The following is a 19,130-nucleotide window of genomic DNA, read 5'->3' as shown; positions in this document are numbered from 1 at the left end:
TTTCTATTTACTATCCCTTTTCTTTGTTCTTTTGTCTTCTGTTGGATTGAAGGAATTTTTGTTATGTCTTTATTTTTCTGGTTTGGGAAGACCTTAAAATGCTTTAAAGTTTTGTTTGTTTGTTTGTTTTTTAATTTTTATTTTTATTTATGATAGTCACAGAGAGAGAGAGAGAGAGAGAGAGAGAGAGGCAGAGACACAGGCAGAGGGAGAAGCAGGCTCCATGCACCGGGAGCCCGACGTGGGATTCGATCCCGGGTCTCCGATCCCGGGTCTCCAGGATCGCGCCCTGGGCCAAAGGCAGGCGCCAAACCGCTGCGCCACCCAGGGATCCCTTGTTTGGTTTTTTAAAAAGATTTATTTATTTATTCATGAGAGGCCCAGAAGAGGAGAGGCAGAGGCATAGGCAGGAAGAGAAGTTGGTGCCTCTCCGGGAGCCTGATAGGGGACTTGATCCCAGGATCACGACCTGAGCCGAAGGCAGATGCCTAACCTTAAAGTGCTTTAACTTGGTTTTTCCATCCGTTAAGTTAGATAATACTTTACTTCCTCTTTGTTTTGAATACTCCTACTCTTCAAGTTATCATTGATGTTATTTTTATTTTTATATTCTGTACTAATTTAGATTTATCATTATGATTCCTAATGTTTTTTCTTATCATAATGTTCTTTTTAAGAGTCAGCTTCCTACTTCCTGAAGTGTAGACCCTTCATTCTTTCTTTTTTTTTTTTTTTGAATACTCCTACTCTTCAAGTTATCATTGATGTTATTTTTATTTTTATATTCTGTACTAATTTAGATTTATCATTATGATTCCTAATGTTTTTTCTTATCATAATGTTCTTTTTAAGAGTCAGCTTCCTACTTCCTGAAGTGTAGACCCTTCATTCTTTCTTTTTTTTTTTTCATAGATTTTATTTATTCATAGAGACACAGAGAGAGAGAGAGGCAGAGACACAGGCAGAGGGAGAAGCAGGCTCCATGCTGAAAGTCTGACGTAGGATTCGATCCAGGGTTTCCAGGACAGGTGTGGGCTTTTTTATTTTCTGTTTTTTAAGATTTTAAGTAATCTCTACACCCAATGTGCGGCTCAAACCCACAGCCCCGATTTCAAGAATCACATGTTCTACCAACTGAGCCAGCCAGGCATCCCTGTTTTCTTAATTCTAATTGAGATCCATGTCTTTTCAATTCTGGAAAATTCTCAGTATTCAAATATTGACGTTTTGTCCTTCCCTGGGATTTCCTTCTGCAACTTCTATTAGATAAATAGACCTCTGTCTTTGTCCTACAGTCTTTCAATGTATGTGAGCCTCTCTTTTGTATTTTTATCTTTTTGTTTCTCTATTTCCTTTTAGGTGAATTTTCTCATATCTGTCTTCTCATTCATTTCCTCTTCAATTCATTCTATTGTTCAGTGTAGCCACTGAGTTTGAGTTTTTAAGTGCAATGTCTGTGTTTTTCATTTATGTAATTTCTATTTGGTTCTTTTCTAAATTCAGTGTTCTTTTGTAATAAATACTTGTTCTTGCCTAACGGTTTCTATTCCTGCTTTCGGGGTAGTGGGCAAATGAAAAATGCTGATTTAAAAATCTTTTTAAAATAGATTTTAGATTTAGATAACCTAGTTATGATAGAAATTGTGTCATGTCTGCTGATTGTCATGGCAATTTTTTTCTTGATGCACTTTGTTATGTTGTTGAAGTCATTTTTAGCAAGGTTTGCTTTCTGAGAGAGTTTCATATATTCTAGATAAGTAAATGTCCTTCTAGGTTGACTTCATGTTTACTTTTCCTAGCTTATCAGAGTTTTCACTGGTTTTGGTGCAGCTTTCTTTCTTTCTTTCTTTCTTTTTTTGGTGCAGCTTTCTATAGTAAAATTTGGCATACAGTCCCTGTACCATCTGGGTAAGATGAATTTGCTGTGATTACTCACAAGAGAATTTTTTCCACCCATGGCTCCAGTTTCATTTCTGTTCATCTAAGGTTATGGGTAGTGTTTTTGTAGTCTGTTTCACAGGTGTAGCCCTTCGTGACTCCCACACATGCATCAATTTTTAGCTGTTAGACTGTTTTGGCTTCTGTTCCTGTTTACTGCTCTCACTTTGAGTTGCTGCTTTATTTTTAGTGCCAGGGTATTTCCCTTGCCTGAGTTGGAGCTTAGCGATATTTCCTTCATTGCATTTTATCCAACATGTCCTTTGGTTTGGAGCAGAATAGAGTTCTGAGTCATGTCAGAACACTATATTGACCAGAAGCTTCTATTTAAGCTCTCAGGATTCTTGTTAAGGAAATATGAGAAATCAAATAATGGTATCTTAAATACAACTCTAAGTCTTTATTAGATATTTTTCTTTTGATTAACTTATCCTAAGATATAAAAATATTTCTTGAAACATTAGACTGTTTTAAGAAGAGATAGAGTACTATTTCTTTTTTTCTGGAAGTGGGGATTGTTGGTGATCTTTATTACTTCTGAATCACATATCTAAGACAAAAAAGATATCTCATTTTAAAAATTGCTCAACATATTCCCTTCATAAGAGCCTAGATGGTCTGGAAATGTGAGCTATGAATAAAATAAAATTTTAAAGTTATATTCTTTTGAAGCTGTTTATTGTAGTGTTAACCTTTAAAAGTGAAAAAGGGACTTTAATAGTAGGAACAGTTCAGTATATCATGTTAAGTGCAACTCATTACAATATTGTGTAGCCATTTAAGGCATGAATTATAAAGATTATGTAGAGTTAAACATATTCCTTTTATATATTATGGGGAAACTATATAATTGTGTATATAAGTGAAACTTAGAAGGGAATATGAAAAATAGAAACAATTGGACGATGGTGGTAGGATTATGAGCATTTTGTCTTTAAAAATGGTTTCCTTCAGTGATATTGCCATTCTTCCATTCTAACTGAGGCCAAATAATATTCCTATTCTTTGCTAGATTCCAAATAGATTGAAGGTGGGGAAAGGAGTGGCAGGTAGGGGTCAAAACAAGCACCTTTTTTTCTGAAGCTGATACTGAAGTGTGGAGCTAAGATGTGAGCCATTATTAGGCCTACTCACTAAACCCCAGATTTATCTCCCCGGTTGCAGCAACACCCCAGACCAAAGCAGGCCTCTCCCCTCCCATGCCCCACTCCTGCCCCCATTAGGAATTGATTCCAAGAAGATGGAGATTGGAACTGAGTTGAACCCACCCAATTTATCCTACCCAAATAAGTCATTACAAAAGTGAGGCCCAGAGAGAGGCCAGGAGTTATTGTTTGAATTTCTACCATAAAAGATGAGGAATCATGAAAAGTTGGAGGTAAGTGTTCCAATAGTAATGGTAATTTTAGAGTAAAAATGTCGTGTATGTTTTGACATTTCTTCATTGGCTAAAGTGTAGTTACTGAAATTTAATTTTATTTTTGTTAGAATCTTCAGTATTTCCCAAATGTTAAATTATTTTTGGCTTTTTAGGCGTTTAAATGCAGAATTACAGGCAAAAACAGCTGATTTGGTTCGACAGGCTGAGGAAGTAATAGTAAGTGAATATGCAGTTATTATTAATTTCATGTGAGTGCTTGTTTTTTAACTTTCTTAAGTGCCCAAAGCATAAGTTTGTAGCTCAATGAATTATCACAGATTAAACATGAATATATGAATAGGTATATGTTTATATGCATGTATATGTTTTTGATAGGCACACATTTCGTAAAAGCCACTGAAAAAGCTTTTTCCATTTAGATGTTCCAATCATAGAATTATTAAGAACATTAATATTTAATAATCTTTCCCAGTACTTTAATATTTGAGAGTAGATGTATAGAATGAATGCTGGTAATTCAGAAATAAAACGGGCTCAGGATAAAAGTTGAATAAAAGATAATTGTTACTCATACTCAGATGATAATTTGTTTCTTCTGCATTTGAAAGTAATTCAAATTCTTAGGGCTAGACTAGTAAGATTTATAGTTAGAAAAAAATGTAGTGAAGTTATATCACTAGATAATGTAAGCGTATTTTGCCCCATTCTGGCTATCAAATTGGTTATTCCTACTTTAAGCAGCTTCTTAAGCATTAACATTCCCATTATTTATTGATAGGATATAGTAGTATTCCTTAGACCAGTAAAGTAGCTGATTTCAGACTTTTTTCAATTTTTACTCTGTACTTTTTTCTTTTAAATTCTCCCATCCCCCTTGGGGATAGCAGTGAAGAATAGGCAATAATTTGTTTTAATGCCTTATACAGATTCATTATTATTTGTTAGATTTGGAATAAGATATGTGTGTGTGTGTGTGTGTGTGTGTATGTATATATATATCTTTACTCATTTAACTAGAGAGATCAGCAAGAAGTACAATCAAGGCCGGTTTCAACACAAATTAAATCATATGAAAAGGAAGAGGATTACAGCTTAAGGTAAGTAACTTAAATTCTCAAACATCATTTTTTTGATGATATATGTAGATCTTTTATTAAAAATCTTTTTGCATGTAAGTATTGGAAATCTATAATTTGAAGAATAATATATACTCATAAAATCAGGGCTTTTCTTTTTTTTTTTTTTTTTTAAGATTTTTATCTATTTATTCATGAGAGAGACAAAGAGAGAGAGAGAGGCAGAGACACAGGCAGAGGGAGAAGCAGGCTCCAATCAAGGAGCCCGATGTGGGACTTGATCCTGGAACTCTGGGACCACACCCTAAGCCAGAGCAGATGTTCAACCACAGAGCCACCCAGACATCCCAAAATCGGGGCTTATACCAGCCAGACACAATGTAAACCCTTTACCTACTTTATGTCATTTAGTTCTCAAAGTATTATTTTGAAATAAATATTATGTCTTCATTTTAAAAATAAGGAAATTGGAGCTTAGCAAAGTTCAGTAGCTTGCCCAAGGATATATAGATAATATATGATTTCACTGCAAACCACAGTTGGTAAGATTTCTGAGCCTGTTCTTACATGTTATATTACCTTTTAAAATTGCATATGTAAGTTAGGTAAAAATAAATTAGTAAAAATACAATACAATATATTAGATCTTTCTTCCTTGAGTTTCATGTGCACTTCAGGTATGTCAAAAAAAAAAAAGAAAAACAGGGAACCAAAAGTATTTAGGAATAAACTTAACAGGAAACATAAAAGATCTGTATGAATAAAACTGTAAAATCTTATAGCAGAGGCATTGGTGATCACCCAGTGTTCTAAGTCTCTTGCTATAAGCAGAAATCAGATTATTCTCTTCCAAGCCAACAGATATGAGCTCTTTTTTGAACTCCAGTTGGCTCTCTGCCATCATCAGTGACAATCCAGTTGATGAAACCTCCCACCTGGTCTCTGGGTAACTATGTGGAACATATGGGGGGAAAAGGGCCTTCTGTCCTTCTCTATTGCTACCTTGTGTTTAGCCACTGAAATTTTGTGGTTAATGTCCTAGCTTATCCTAACTAATACAGCAATTGGTATTGAGAATCAGGTGTCCTATGACAAAAACTTGGAAAGTGTTGCTTAGCTTCATAGTTAAGTGGTAGCAAGGAAACTAATCCTGGAGGCTGGAAAGATAGAGAAGTACTATTAATATAGTCGCAATGGATTTAGTAAAACTGCCACCTTTGGTAAATTGGGAGCCAGAACAGGTGTCAAATGAACTTGTGCACTGGGGGGAGAGGTTTCCACACTGAATGGTCTTGGCAGTTTTGTCAAAAATCAGCTGACCAGAGAAACATGGCTTCATTTTTGGACTCTCATTTCTATTCCATTGATCTACAGATCTGTTCTTGTGGCAGTACCGCACTGTCTTGGTTACAGTTAGGGTTAGGTTTGTAGGCTTAGCTGCTTTTAGACCAAAAAAAATATGAGATAAAATTAAGAGAATCTTTGAGGAACAAAAGCCTTTCAAAGCTCAACCTTGATGCAAAGATCAGACTAAAGATGTGGTCTTCATACTATTTGATAAAACTTTATAATGGATTAAGTTTCTTCTGGGCAAGGATCATTTTGAATGGCACCTAGTGAAACTTTCCAATTGGATAAAATGTGTTAGGGCAAAGCTCTAACTAAAGGTATAGTTTCCCCATAGAAGCCTGACAACCTCAAAGTAAGCCATTTTTAAAGTTGGGGGGAGGTGGAAGGAGGGTGAGGTGTTCAGTATAAAGAAATAGTCTTGGAAAAAAAAAATCTTTTCATATATAAAAAAAATTGAATAACAACAAAAAAAAGAGTCTTGGAAGAAAATGTGGATGTGGTAATGGCATATGGAACTGACTGGAATCAAATAGATATGAAATCCACTAGTTTTGGGGGTGTTATACAGGCTAAGAACCTTTGAGTGCTAGACTACAACTGTTGCTGTTTAAATCTCAAAACAGCTATAGATCCTCCTGGTCTTCTAAGATAAAGAAGCAGGCTATGAGAGCAGCAGGGCCCTAACAGAGTATAATGTTTAAATACCTTAGAGGGCTTAGAAACAAAAAAGAAATGTTTTACTTAAGCAACAGTGTATTTGGCTTATACTGGAAATATTGGGACATTATTCATTTACTCGAAAATACTGCATATGATCCAGCAATTCCCCTTTAGCTATTTACCCAATAGAAATGAAGACATGTGCCCAAATGAAAACCTGTATGCAGATATTTATAGCACTTTTGGCATAACTGCCAAAAACTGGGAACAACTCAAATATCAAGTGGTGAACAGATAGGATAAGCGGATTATGGTATATCCATGCAATGGAATAGTACTGGCAGTAAAAGGCAAGGAACTATTGATGCGGCAACAACATGGAAGCTAAGTGAAAGAAGCCAAATTAAAGCGTATTAGTAAAAAAATAAATAAGTAAATAAAGCGTATTAGTATACTGTATGATTTCATTTTCTTGAGTTTATTTAAATTCCAGTTAACATACAGTGTAATATTAATTTCAGGTGTAGAATTTAATGATTCATCACTTCTGTACAACATTCAATCCTCATCACAAGTACCTTCCTTAATACCCATAACCCATTTAACTCATCCCCCTGCCTAATTCCTCTCCAGTAATCATCAGTTTGTTTTCTAGAGTTAAGTCTGTTTTATGGTTTGTCTCTCCTCCCCATGTTCTATTTATTTAACATTATTGGAAAGGTAAAGTTATAGGGACAGAATCTGATTAGTGGTTGTGTGCAGTGGAGGGGAGGGAATTAACTACAAAGGGCATAAGGGAACTTTTGGGGACGATGGAAATATTCTTTATCTTGGTTGTTGTGGTTACATGTCAATAGAATCTGTTAAAATTTATAGAACTGTAGAGGCTCCTGGGTGGCTCATTTGGTTGAGTATCAAACTCTTGGTTTCTGCTCAGTCATAATCTCATAGGTTATGGGATTGAGCCTCATGTCAGGCTCCTTGCTCAGCAGGGAATCTGCTTGAAAGATTCTCTCCCTCAGCCCAGTCACCCTGTGCTTGCTCGCTCGCTCACTTGCTCTCTCTCTCAAAATGAATAAATCTTTTAAAATATATAGAACTGTGTACCTAAAAAGTATATTTAAAATTTTTAATCATTATTTGATATACACACATGAAAATACTTATCCTTATTTTTTAAAAAATATTTTATTTATTTATTCATGAGAGACACAGAGAGAGAGGCAGAGACACAGGCAGAGGGAGAAGCAGGCTCCATGCAGGGAACCCGACGTGGGACTCGATCCCGGATCTCCAGGATCAGGCCCTAGGCTGAAGGCGGCGCTAAACCGCTAGCCACCCGGGCTGCCCCTTATCCTTATTATATGTAGTACTTCCTGATATTTTATGGGAAATGATGTTTAGCAGTTATCAAAATTCCAAAATTTGGATTACAAAGATTAGGCACAACTTTTATCAAGTAAACTGAAAGACTAGAATGATGGGAACAACAGCTAATCCCTAGTTTCTGTTGATTCGAGTGAGAGACTGACTTCACAAGCATAAAAATAAATTTGTTGGTTTCCTTGCACTGAATTTTCCTTAAGTGCAAAGTGGTGATGACACCTGTGTTTACCTTGACCAGGTGGCTTTTTTTTTTTTTTTTTTTAAAAACTACTGTTTGAACAAATGGCTTTTACCAGGTAAAACATGCCGCTTGACTATTAGTTGCAAATTGCTAAAGATGCGAGATAATTCTGTAAAGAGACAATCCATTTTAGCTTGGAACCATCATTCACCTAAATGCTGGTCGTCAGGCAGTATGTAATAGGTCTTCAACATCCAAGGTTTCTCTGCCAAACAATATGGTCGGGAAACCAGAATTTCATTTAAGAAATATCCTTCAGTCTCCTGGAAGCTGGGTTTAGCACACTAATCGTTTCAGTCTTACATACAAACCTTTCATGGAGAAGTGTAACAAAAATAACTAGGCTATTATATTTTAGTTCATTTTTTGTCAAAATACTACCAAAATAATGTCACTCTGCTAAACCTGAAGGAGACCAAGAACTTGTAAATGTTTCTTGGCTGATACATATGTGTGTCAGTGGGAGGGGAGGTGGGAGATGCAGAAAATGTAAGGAGATGGCAAATATTAATTTGATAAAAAAGCCATTAAAGAGGACACTTAAAATTTGTATAAAACTTGGTAACATTTTAATGTTGTATATGAGAATGATTCTTTAGTCCCTGTAATTTTAAGGTATTTTGAAAGCTCCCTTTTTTCTTTCCAGAGCTGTTGCTAGTTCTTTAAGAGGTTGTATATAATATTATCTAAGTATATTTTTGCATTTAATATTGAAATAACTTATATATGACTAGTCGAGTAGGTAGCATCTGATGGAAAGTAATTTTGTTTTTGTGTCCTTATTATGGTTATGAGTTCTCAGGGGATATGATGGAGTTTTTTGTTTTGGTTTGTTTTTTAATAGCAACAATAGATAGTAACATGGTAGGTTTTTAAGAAGTATTAATACATGTAATGGGGCTGATCTAGACCATTGATCAGGGGTAGGTGAACTCTTCCTATAAAGAGGCAGATAATAAATATTTTTGTATTTGTAGGCTTTACAGTCTTTGTCATAACTACTCAACTTTGCTGTTGTGTGAAAACAGCCATGGATAATGTGTAAATGAATGGATGTGGGTGGATTCAGCCCATGGGCCATAAAGTACAGACCCCATAAACACTCCCTGTTTTAAATAAAAACAGATTTTGAAAACTGTGCATAAAAATGAGTTGTATTTTAGATATATTTACTCATGCATTTAACAAATGCTTATTCAGTGACAGTTTAAGAGCTCATATGCTAGGTACTATGCCAAGTTATAGGTGTAGAGCAGTGAACAAAGCAGACATGATTCCTACCCTCATGGAGTTCACAGTATAATGGGGAAAACAGACACTGACCAAGTATTTAAATACATTAACAAAGGATAACTGTGGGGGGGCTCACACTTAAAAAGCCTTGTGGTGAATCATTTTGTAAAATCAGTAATCCCTGTGTGTAACCAGTACTCCTTATGATTTTCATTTGTTAAAATTTGTGGTATACTTTATTAGAGATGTGGGTATTATAGTGTATCTTCTCAAAGGTGAATTACTGAACCAAAGAACTTTTCTTGTTTGTGACACTTATCAAAATAAATAAACATGTGCATAACTAGAATTATAGCAAAGTTTACCTGATAGTTGTCTATTTTCCCTTTCAGATATAATTACTGTTGGATTTTATTGTGTCTCAGCTTAGTATCATCTATTAATATATAATGTTTACTTTTGGTCTGTAGCGGTCTGTTGTCTGAAGGGATAGCTCACCTACATTCAGAAACTAAGGTATGAAATCAAACTTTCTGTAAATGTGATTACTTTCTGCAGAATTTCTGTTATTTTAGACTTATTAGAACAAAACAGGAGTATGACTATAGAAATAGAAAATAAGCCTTGATTCTTAGAAGAGATGCCTTCATGAAATGTTGTTCATAAAATAAGTTGAATCCTTTTTGTTTCATAATTTCACTGACTATATATTGGAAAGAATTCTAAGTAAAATGAATTTGTAATCTAAGCATTTTTAATTTTCTTTCTGAAGCCCCAATTCACTAGATCTACCACTCAAAAAAGAAAAGTATCTATATATAAAGAAGGTAATTTGAAGGGTTTGTTAATTCATTTAAATATTTGCAGTGTATAGATCACTATTGCAGGTGCTGGGCAAATTGGGATCTACAAGTTCTCCACCCACTGGGATTTAGACCAAGGGAACAGTATATGTGAAGGCAGTCTGGGGAATAATCAGTGAAGTGAACTGAATTCTGTGAGTCAGAACATTAAGTTTAATGTTCTAGGAACTAGCTGAATATCTTTGAATTTTAGGGGCTAATTTGCCTTTGAATCTGTTGGTGATAATAATACCTATATTTTATAGCTATACAATCTGGGATTCTTTAAAATACAAATTGATTAATTCAATAGAATTCTGTGTATTACAAAATTGCGTACTATGGCAAATGATTAGAATCTAACCAATCAATAATTAAATTCTTTTGATGTAGCCAAAGACCAAAAATGTTGATGCAGTAAATAAGATTCAAAACAAACGACACTCTGCAAATAAAGGAAGGAAAGCAAATTCAAGGTACAGTTTTAACAGTATTACTTTACTTTTTTAGTCTTATGATTGACAGTACCATCATTTTAATTATTTTTTTCTTTTTCGTCATATTAATTATAAAGCTGTTTCTCCAGATCTTTTTATACCTTACATTGTATATATCTTATCTACATTCAATAATTTTAAAACATATTCTGCTCAGAAATGTCTTGCAGCAGTTACTAAGCATTTTATGTTCTTTTATTTTTTTTTTAATTTTTTAATTTTAATTTTATTTATGATAGTCACAGAGAGAGAGAGAGAGAGAGAGAGAGAGAGGCAGAGACATAGGCAGAGGGAGAAGCAGGCTCCATGCACTGGGAGCCCGACGTGGGATTCGATCCCGGGTCTCCAGGAACGTGCCCTGGGTCAAAGGCAGGCGCTAAACCGCTGCACCACCCAGGGTTCTCTGTTCTTTTATTTTTTAAAGATTTTATTCATTTATTCATGAGAGACACAGAGACATACGCAGAGGGAGAAGCAGTCTCCATGCAGGGAGCCCAATGTGGGACTTGATCCCGGGACTCCAAGATCACACCCTGGGCTGAAGGCAGACGCTCGACCACTGAGCCACCCAGGCATCCCCATATTATGTTCTCTTAAGCAAAATCGCCACATTTCAAATTTTTGTTAATGAGATATTTTCTTAGAACTAAGGCTCGTCTACTTTTTTGAGCATTTAATAGAACTATACATTGTATATATTGACATACAGAGTGATTTGGTGGGCTCTAAGACTGTAGGATCACTATAATTTGCATTCTATTGTTTTTGGTGAAAAAGAATTCAAGACTGTTAGTATTTTAAGCTTGAAAAGGGGACTGAAGAGGCTCTCTAGGATAGGAGACCTAGAGAAGGAAAGTCACTCCTGCAACGGATTATACCAACCAACTTCTTTTTATTAAATGTCTTACTTACTCAGACTGATCGTTGCATTATAATCCTGGAAAAATATTTCTTAATGTTAGTGTCTTTTAATTGGCTAAATAATTTTTTTGCTTTTGGAATAAAAGGAAAAATAGAGGGGATAATGAAGAGACAATAAATCTAAAATAGATTGATAGAAGAAAAGAGAACATATACTGCATACATAACATTACTGGTTATCTTATTTTCAGATGTCAGCATTACTTTTTAAAGAAAAGTTTATTTTTCTAAACAGAATTCTGAAGGTTTTGCTTGTTTGTTAAAAAGTAAGTTAGGCTTTAAGTAAAATGTTAAAAATAAGGCTTTCAGAACCATAAACTTGATGGGTTAGAGCTGGCCCATTCCTTAATGCCTTTACTAGTGATTTTTATTTCATATTTCTTCCCTTGTTAAGAAAATGAAATCTCATTTTTTTATTGACTTTGATTCTGGCGAGAATATGTTTCTTTAGATGGAAAAGAAGTTGATTCTGATTGATCTAATAATTGTGCATTCTGATTTTTTCTATAGAGGTATTATTCTTTGTTTACAGAATTAGGGCTATAAGCAATATCACTTTATACAGTTCTTCCTCAGCAGCATGTAGTTTAAAAGCAATGGAATGGATTTGATCTGGGAGGCACAACCCTCCTAGTTTTTATGTTTACTTGTTTGGAGGCAATGTCTAGATGAACTGGCCTTGTAAGCCTTCTCTAGCTCTGAAGCTGTGTGATTCATAAAAATTGAAAGTCAACTAATTGTTTTTTTTATAATATCATCCTTGGAAGTATCAATTGTAGATTTCATCATAAATTTAAAATTAATAATTTTGATCTTTGTTATTTGAATAAAAAAAGTCATATCTCCTTTGCATATTAACATTGTATATATGAGTGTGTGTATATATATGTGTGTGTGTATGTTTATTTATGTATTCATTTATTTATAGTATAAAATTGAAATACCCTGATGTACATGTTGCCAATGATGTTGCTATTCCGGAAGATTTCTCAGACTTTTCTCTTGCAAAAACAATTAGCAAAATTGAAGGGCAACTGGAGGAAGAAGGCATATCTGATTATATAGATGACGATATTTTTTGTGGTGTTAGTAACGACATTGGAACAGGTAAGTTTTCTTTTATTTTTATCCTTGTATCACCATTACATAGAAAAAGATATTTGGGAACTATTTTTCTTGTATTTAAAAAATGTATTGTGATATCTTGTGTTTGTTTCAAAATCATCTAGTGGGACATGGTAGGAGGAATGAGTGGAATTATAGGTAAAATTGGTAATGAGTCAGTTATTGTTGAAAATGGGTGATGGGAAGTCATTTCTCATTGACCTCATCTCTCTACTTCTATGTATATTTGATATTTTCTGTTATAAAGAGTAAAAGATTATATTGGGGGGCACCTCGGTATCTCAGTTGGTTAAGCATCTGACTCTTGATTTCTTCTCAGGTCATGATCTCGGGTTTGTGGGATTGAGCCCCATGTCAGGCTCTCCATTCATCAGGGAGTCTGCTTGAGGTTGTCTCCCTCTCCCTTTGCCTCTTCTCATCCCCACCACCCTCAAATAAATAAATAAATCTTAAAAAAAGAAGACTATATGGTACTGGTTTCATTGACCACTTTTCAACTAAGGTTAAAATGCCTCATAGCTTATCATTTTTGGGTGGGGAGTTGGGGGCAAGGGGAGAGAGAGAGAGAGAGAATCTTAAGCAGGCCCGATGCAGGGCTCCACCTCACAACTGAAATCAAGAGTTGGATTCTTAACTGACTGAGGCACCCAGGTACCCCACATTAAAATAACCTTTAAAACCCAATATTTGGTGCTTGGGTGGCTCAGCGGTTGAGTGTCTGCCTTTGGCTCAGGTTGTGATCCTGGAGTCCTGGGATCAAGTCCCACATCAGGCTCCCCACAGGGAGCCTGCTTCTCCCTCTGCCTGTGTCTCTGCTTCTCTCTGTGTCTCTCATGAGTAAATAAAATCTAAAAAAAAAAAATATTTCTTTGAATTCCTTTCATTTATGAATACTGTATTCTACTTAGTGCAAGCTAAAAAAATGAATTATTGATGTGGCATCAGTTAAAATAATCATTAATTTTCTAATGAATGTAATTTTCTTTCTTATAAATTCATTCTCTGCATATCACTTTTTAAAATAATAATACTAAGTTTAGATCATCTAAAAACAAAATTTAGTTACCAGTAATATCTCTAGAACTGTTGAATTTATGAGAAGCCACTTATGCTTTTGTAAATAAAGACTAAGACAATTGAGTGTATGTGACCCTGGTTAATACTGAGCTATAATTGTGACTTCAGGCAAGCCAGTTAGCCTCTCTGTAATAGCATTTTCTTCATTTCAAAATTTAGCAGTTTGTATTAGATGGTCATAAGATTTATCTTTAAAATTCTCTTGATTCTGTGAAAACCATAACATATGCGTAATGATTATTGTGCTGCATGCTAGTCAGTCATAAATGAGCTATTCATTTGTGAATTTATTACCTTTACTGACTTATCAAAGCTTTCTGGGAGTACTCTTCAGAAGAGAAGGAAAGTGAAGCAGGAAGTTGCCTTTATGTCTCTGTCAAGATGCCTTCAAGGACACAGTGATCACATGTTGACTGTTCTTCAGTACATAGTCACCATGGCCCTGGGACAATATTCTTGCTCTTAGATACACAGGACCAGTACAGACAGACCACCTGAAATTGCTATTTTCTTTTAATTGCTGAATCTCCTCTCTGCCACTTTGCCTCCCTGTCTTCTCTTCCCAGAATCTTTGGCTAAGCTATCCGCCCTTCTGGGGAGTTTTCTCTTGTTCCAGATGATTGCCTGAATGGCTGTTATGGGCAAGAGGAAAAGATGAAAAAGTAATTTAATAGTATATACTGCTTTGTAAGACTATTTTTTCTCCTTTCTTTTTAGAGACGAGCTCCTGCAAACTTCACATTTTTAAATGCGTCATTTCCCTTCTATACTGTGCTAACCTGGAGTGACATGAGAGGCTTGAAGGAGAGTTGAGGCTAGAGAGCTCTAGGTGAAGTAGAGCCAGTCATTGTTAATCAGCTCCATGGTAACACTGGGAGCATTTAATAAGAGCTTTGTAACAGGAAGTATGTATGGAGATGTTTTGTGCTCTGTTGGGATATATCCTAATGATTTCTCAGAGGCAACTCCAGGTGTTTATTCAAGATAAGATCCATGAAAGCAAAGCTTGTCTTATCCCTACTATGCCTGGAACATTATAGAAACTTAATGTATATTTTTTGAATGAATGCTTGAATGAATTGTGGAGTGAGTTCTAAGTTCACTTTTCACTTTATTTTGTTACATAGTTAGAGAAACATCAAAGATTTACTGCTGATACTGTTGAATAAAGAACTTTAGGTAGTGATGAAATACCAGAGGCAGATTTTAGGGTTTGTGGAGAAAGCTTCAGCAGTACATCATTAGCGTAATTCTTTGCTTTTATGGCACATAGATTACATTTTAACTTCTGTGAAATCGGGATATATATTACAGTCACTGGTATTTTATAATCACGGTGGCTGAGATTGAAGTTGAGTTTTGCTAGAGAGGTTTTATGTGTGCTTCTGCCAAACACTTGGGGACATTACCAACCTGAAACCACTTGAAGTTTTCTGACTGAGGTATTTTGGACCACCTTGGTAAAGTCTAACTCAGTCTGCAAACTTAACGTGAGTACTAGCTTGTGGTTCAGATTCTCAGGAGAGGTTTTTGTTGTTTTTATTTCTTTACTCAGTTCCAGGTTGAGATGTGGACAATTCCTTTTCATTGGGTGGATTTGTTTTTCATTTATCTTTATAGTGGGGGTATTTAGTGTCTTTAGTATTCTCAAACAAGGATCTCCTGATAAACTCTCCATCTTGAACATTTTTTTCCTCATGAAATAATGATCTATCTTGTAATTGATGGCATCTTAGATTCAGTGAAAGACAATAAATGTAATTATTTAAATCCACAGAAGCCCAGAACAGATTTCTAAAGGCCAAACTCCGTGTTATGCAGGAAGAATTGGATAATGTTGTATATGAATGTAATAAAAAGGTAAAAACCTCTCAAATTCCCTAATATTCAAAGATACTTTAGTAGCAGTTTCAATTATTTAAAAAATATATTCATCGAGGTATAATTTACTGTTAAATTTTGAATTAAATTCTATATAAATACTCAACTTTTATTCTGAAATACTGAATTTTCACTGAGCTAAAGAATTTTAAATACTTTTTAGCAGTTAGAATTTTCTGTGTAAGATTTACAAATGTAAGCTATTAAACACAAAATATCTCACTTCCATTTTTGAAGGTGAAAATGGAATGTAATTTGGTTTTCTTTGTGAAATGAATATAAATATCTGAAATCATATGAAGCTCCTTTTTTACTGCTTTGTTTTGATACTAAACCTTGTGCATTTTTTCACATAATGTATAATTTCATAACTATAGGAAAATGAAATTCAGAATTTAAAGTCACAAATAAAAAACTTTGAAGAAGATTGTATGAGACAGCAGCGAACAATTAATTTGCAGCAGTCTCAAACAGAAAAATATAAAACTCTTTTTGAAGAGCTAAACAAAAAATGTGATGGATTACAGCAACAGCTATCTTCAGTAGAAAAGGTAATAATTTTGCTATTTTTCTGGACCTAATGTTAAAGATACTATAAAACTTTAAAGTTTACATGTTTGTGAAGACATTACTTTTATTTGTTCAGTTATTTTGTTAGTATTTACTAAAATGTCTTCCAATATAAGAATATTTTTTAATAGCGTTATTGAAATACAATTCACAAATAATACAAATCACCCTTTTAAAGTATACAATTTAGTGGCTTTTAACATATTCAGAGTTGTGCAGCTGTCAGTATGATCATTTTAGAACATTTTCATCACCCCAAAAAGACATTCTGTACCCTTGAGCCACCGTATCCTAACCTTCTTCCCCTAGTCCCCTCCATCTCTAGGCAACTTCTAATCTATTTTCTGTTGATAGATTTGCCTATTTTGGACATTTCATATATACAGAATTATACAATATGAGATATTTTGGGATATCTTTCATATAAGAATGTTTTTGAGGTTCATCCACATTGTACTACATACCAGTACTTCGTTCCTTTTTATAGAGTAATATTCCATTATATGGATATAACACATCTATTTCTTTATCAGATGATATTTCTACTTTTTGACTATTTTGAATAATGCTGCTATGAACATTAACATACAAGTTTTTGTGTGGACATATGTTTTCATTTGTCTTGTGTATATACCTAACAGTAGAATCATTGGATCATATCGTTACCCTGTGTTTAACCTTACAAAAAACACTCAGCTCTTTTCCAAACCAGCTATACTGTTTGTACATTTCCACCAGCAGTGTGTAAGGGTTCAGTTTTCTCCACATCCTCACCAACACATGTTAGATAATCTTTTTTTTTTTTTTAATTTTTATTTATTTACGATAGTCACACAGAGAGAGAGAGAGAGTCAGAGACACAGGCAGAGGGAGAAGCAGGCTCCATGCACCGGGAGCCCGACGCGCCCTGGGCCAAAGGCAGGCGCTAAACTGCTGCGCCACCCAGGGATCCCAGATTATCTTTTTGATTCTAGGTATCTACTCATGTAAAGTTATCTTGTCATATTGATTTGCATTTCTCTGATAACTAAAGATTTCGAGCATCTTTTCATATGTTTATTGGCCATTTGTATGTCTTCTTGGAGAAATATCTGATTCTTTGCTCATTGTTTAAATTGGAACTTTTAAATTCTTGAGTAGTAAATGTTTTTTTACATATTTTAGATACAAGTCCCTTATCAGGTACATATTTCTAAATATCTCTCCCATTCATTAGGTTGTCTCTTCACTTTCTTTACAGTGACCTTTGACGCACAAAATTTTTTAATTTTGAAATCCAATGTATCTAATTTTTCTTTGGTTATTTGTGCTTTTCGTATCAAATCTAAGGGGATAATGCATTTTAAATAAGCTATCCTATTAAAAATTTTATATTGTGCCGTTGAGATAATAAAAATAAAGCATACTGTATGGTATTACTTTGTAAGACTTAGGATAAAAATTATGTATTATAAGAGATTTAGGAAATAGGAAATTATGTCTTCATTACTATATTTTTCTTTAGTGTGTTCATATAAAAGAGCATATATTTGAACATTTTCGTCTTGTCTAATTAGCATTATCTTCTGATAAAAAATTCTTAACATTGGATTCACTGAGATAAGATTCGTGTACAGTAAATCACCCTTTTTAAGTATACAGTTCTGTGAGCTTTGACAAATACATAGTCATATAACTATCACCATAATTGAAATACAGAATAGTTCTACCATCCCCAAAAGTTCCCTTGTGAATTTAGTCAAATCCGTTGCATACTTTGAGTCTAAGGCAGCCACTAATCTGGTTTTGGTTCTTACATTTTGGCGTTTTCCAGATTGTCATGTAAATAGAATCACATAGAATAACTTGTAGGCTTTTGAGTCTTTTTTCACTTGCATAAAGGAATTGAGGTTAATCCATGTTGAAATCTGTTCTTTTTAATGCTGAGTAGTATAACATTGAATGGATGTACCACATTTTGATTACCTATATGTCCGGAAATAAAAATTAATTACAGTATCTAGTAGCAGAAAGTGCTACCCAATATGGTAGCTCACTATATGTGGCTATTCCAAATTGTGACATGCTATAAGTTTAAAATAAATACCAGATTTTGAAGACTTAATACAATAAAGAATTAAAAAGAGAATCTTTTTATATTGATTACATATTGAAATATTTTAGATATGTTGAGATAAATGAAGTATAGATATATATAATGAAGTATAATATTAAAATTATTTTTACTTCTTTTTAAAGTAGTTACTAGAAAATTTTAAATTTCATATATGATTCATATTATATTTGTTAGTCTAAAAATTATAGACCAGTGTTCTAAGAAAAAACCATTGTATCTGGGAAACCAGAGTTTTAATTTGTCATGGTACTTTATCATTTGTCATCATGCTGACAAGTTTCTGGTCCTGCTGTCATCAGGATCATTTCACATAATCTGAAACCTTGCCTACATCTCTGATTCTCTTCTTCTTGGCCTTTATACCCAATCCTATGCATTCTTCACATGTTTTTCATTCTTTTTTTTTTTTTTTTTTCAATTACCATTGCCCCTTCTTGATTCAAGCTATTATTATCTTCTTTCTGAATCCTCCCCACTGATTATTTTATGTCCTTTCTCTTTTCCTTATCCATTGTATCCTATGTTCTGTCAATAGATTAATATTCCCAAAAGACCACATATGATTGATTATAACTCCACCTTTGTATGGCAGAAATGGAACTAATATTTTTTTGAGTACTATGTGTCAGGCAAAACATATTATAGAAAGAGACTGAATCTAATACGTTAAGCAGATTGCCCAGGGTCACACAGATAGTGGCAGAGCAGGATTCAAGCCATGTTTGTCTGACTCCAAAGTCTGTGTTCTTTCCACAAATCATGTAGACTCTTTCTACAACCCCTCAAAATTAAGTGGTCTACTATTCCAAAATCTCACTGCTGTTGAGAGTTAAATA

The 19,130-nt window shown here is 34.2% G+C and overlaps 1 protein-coding gene across 3 annotated transcripts in view; it reads left to right on the top strand.

The window, feature by feature from the left end:
• TEX9 (testis expressed 9) overlaps positions 1–19,130 on the top strand; it is a 53,750-nt gene that overhangs the window by 6,271 nt on the left and 28,349 nt on the right. For 2 of the 3 annotated variants that reach the window (XR_005986357.1, XM_041746475.1), the window contains exons 3-9: positions 3,472–3,535; positions 4,337–4,416; positions 9,736–9,781; positions 10,501–10,583; positions 12,454–12,632; positions 15,505–15,587; positions 15,986–16,159. Coding sequence is in view for 2 of the 3 variants with exons in the window: in XM_041746475.1 (XP_041602409.1) it covers positions 3,472–3,535; positions 4,337–4,416; positions 9,736–9,781; positions 10,501–10,583; positions 12,454–12,632; positions 15,505–15,587; positions 15,986–16,159 (709 nt within the window). In the remaining variant the exon portion in view is untranslated. Of the gene's footprint in view, positions 1–3,161; positions 3,317–3,471; positions 3,536–4,336; positions 4,417–9,735; positions 9,782–10,500; positions 10,584–12,453; positions 12,633–15,504; positions 15,588–15,985; positions 16,160–19,130 lie in introns of all 3 variants that reach the window. The other variant, XM_041746476.1, reaches the window with a different exon arrangement.

Source organism: Vulpes lagopus, chromosome 2 (genome assembly GCF_018345385.1).
Source record: "Vulpes lagopus strain Blue_001 chromosome 2, ASM1834538v1, whole genome shotgun sequence".
NCBI classification, from domain to species: Eukaryota; Metazoa; Chordata; class Mammalia; order Carnivora; family Canidae; genus Vulpes; species Vulpes lagopus.
The sequence above is the reverse complement of the archived record's forward strand: the minus strand, read 5'-3'. Positions and strand labels throughout refer to the sequence as shown.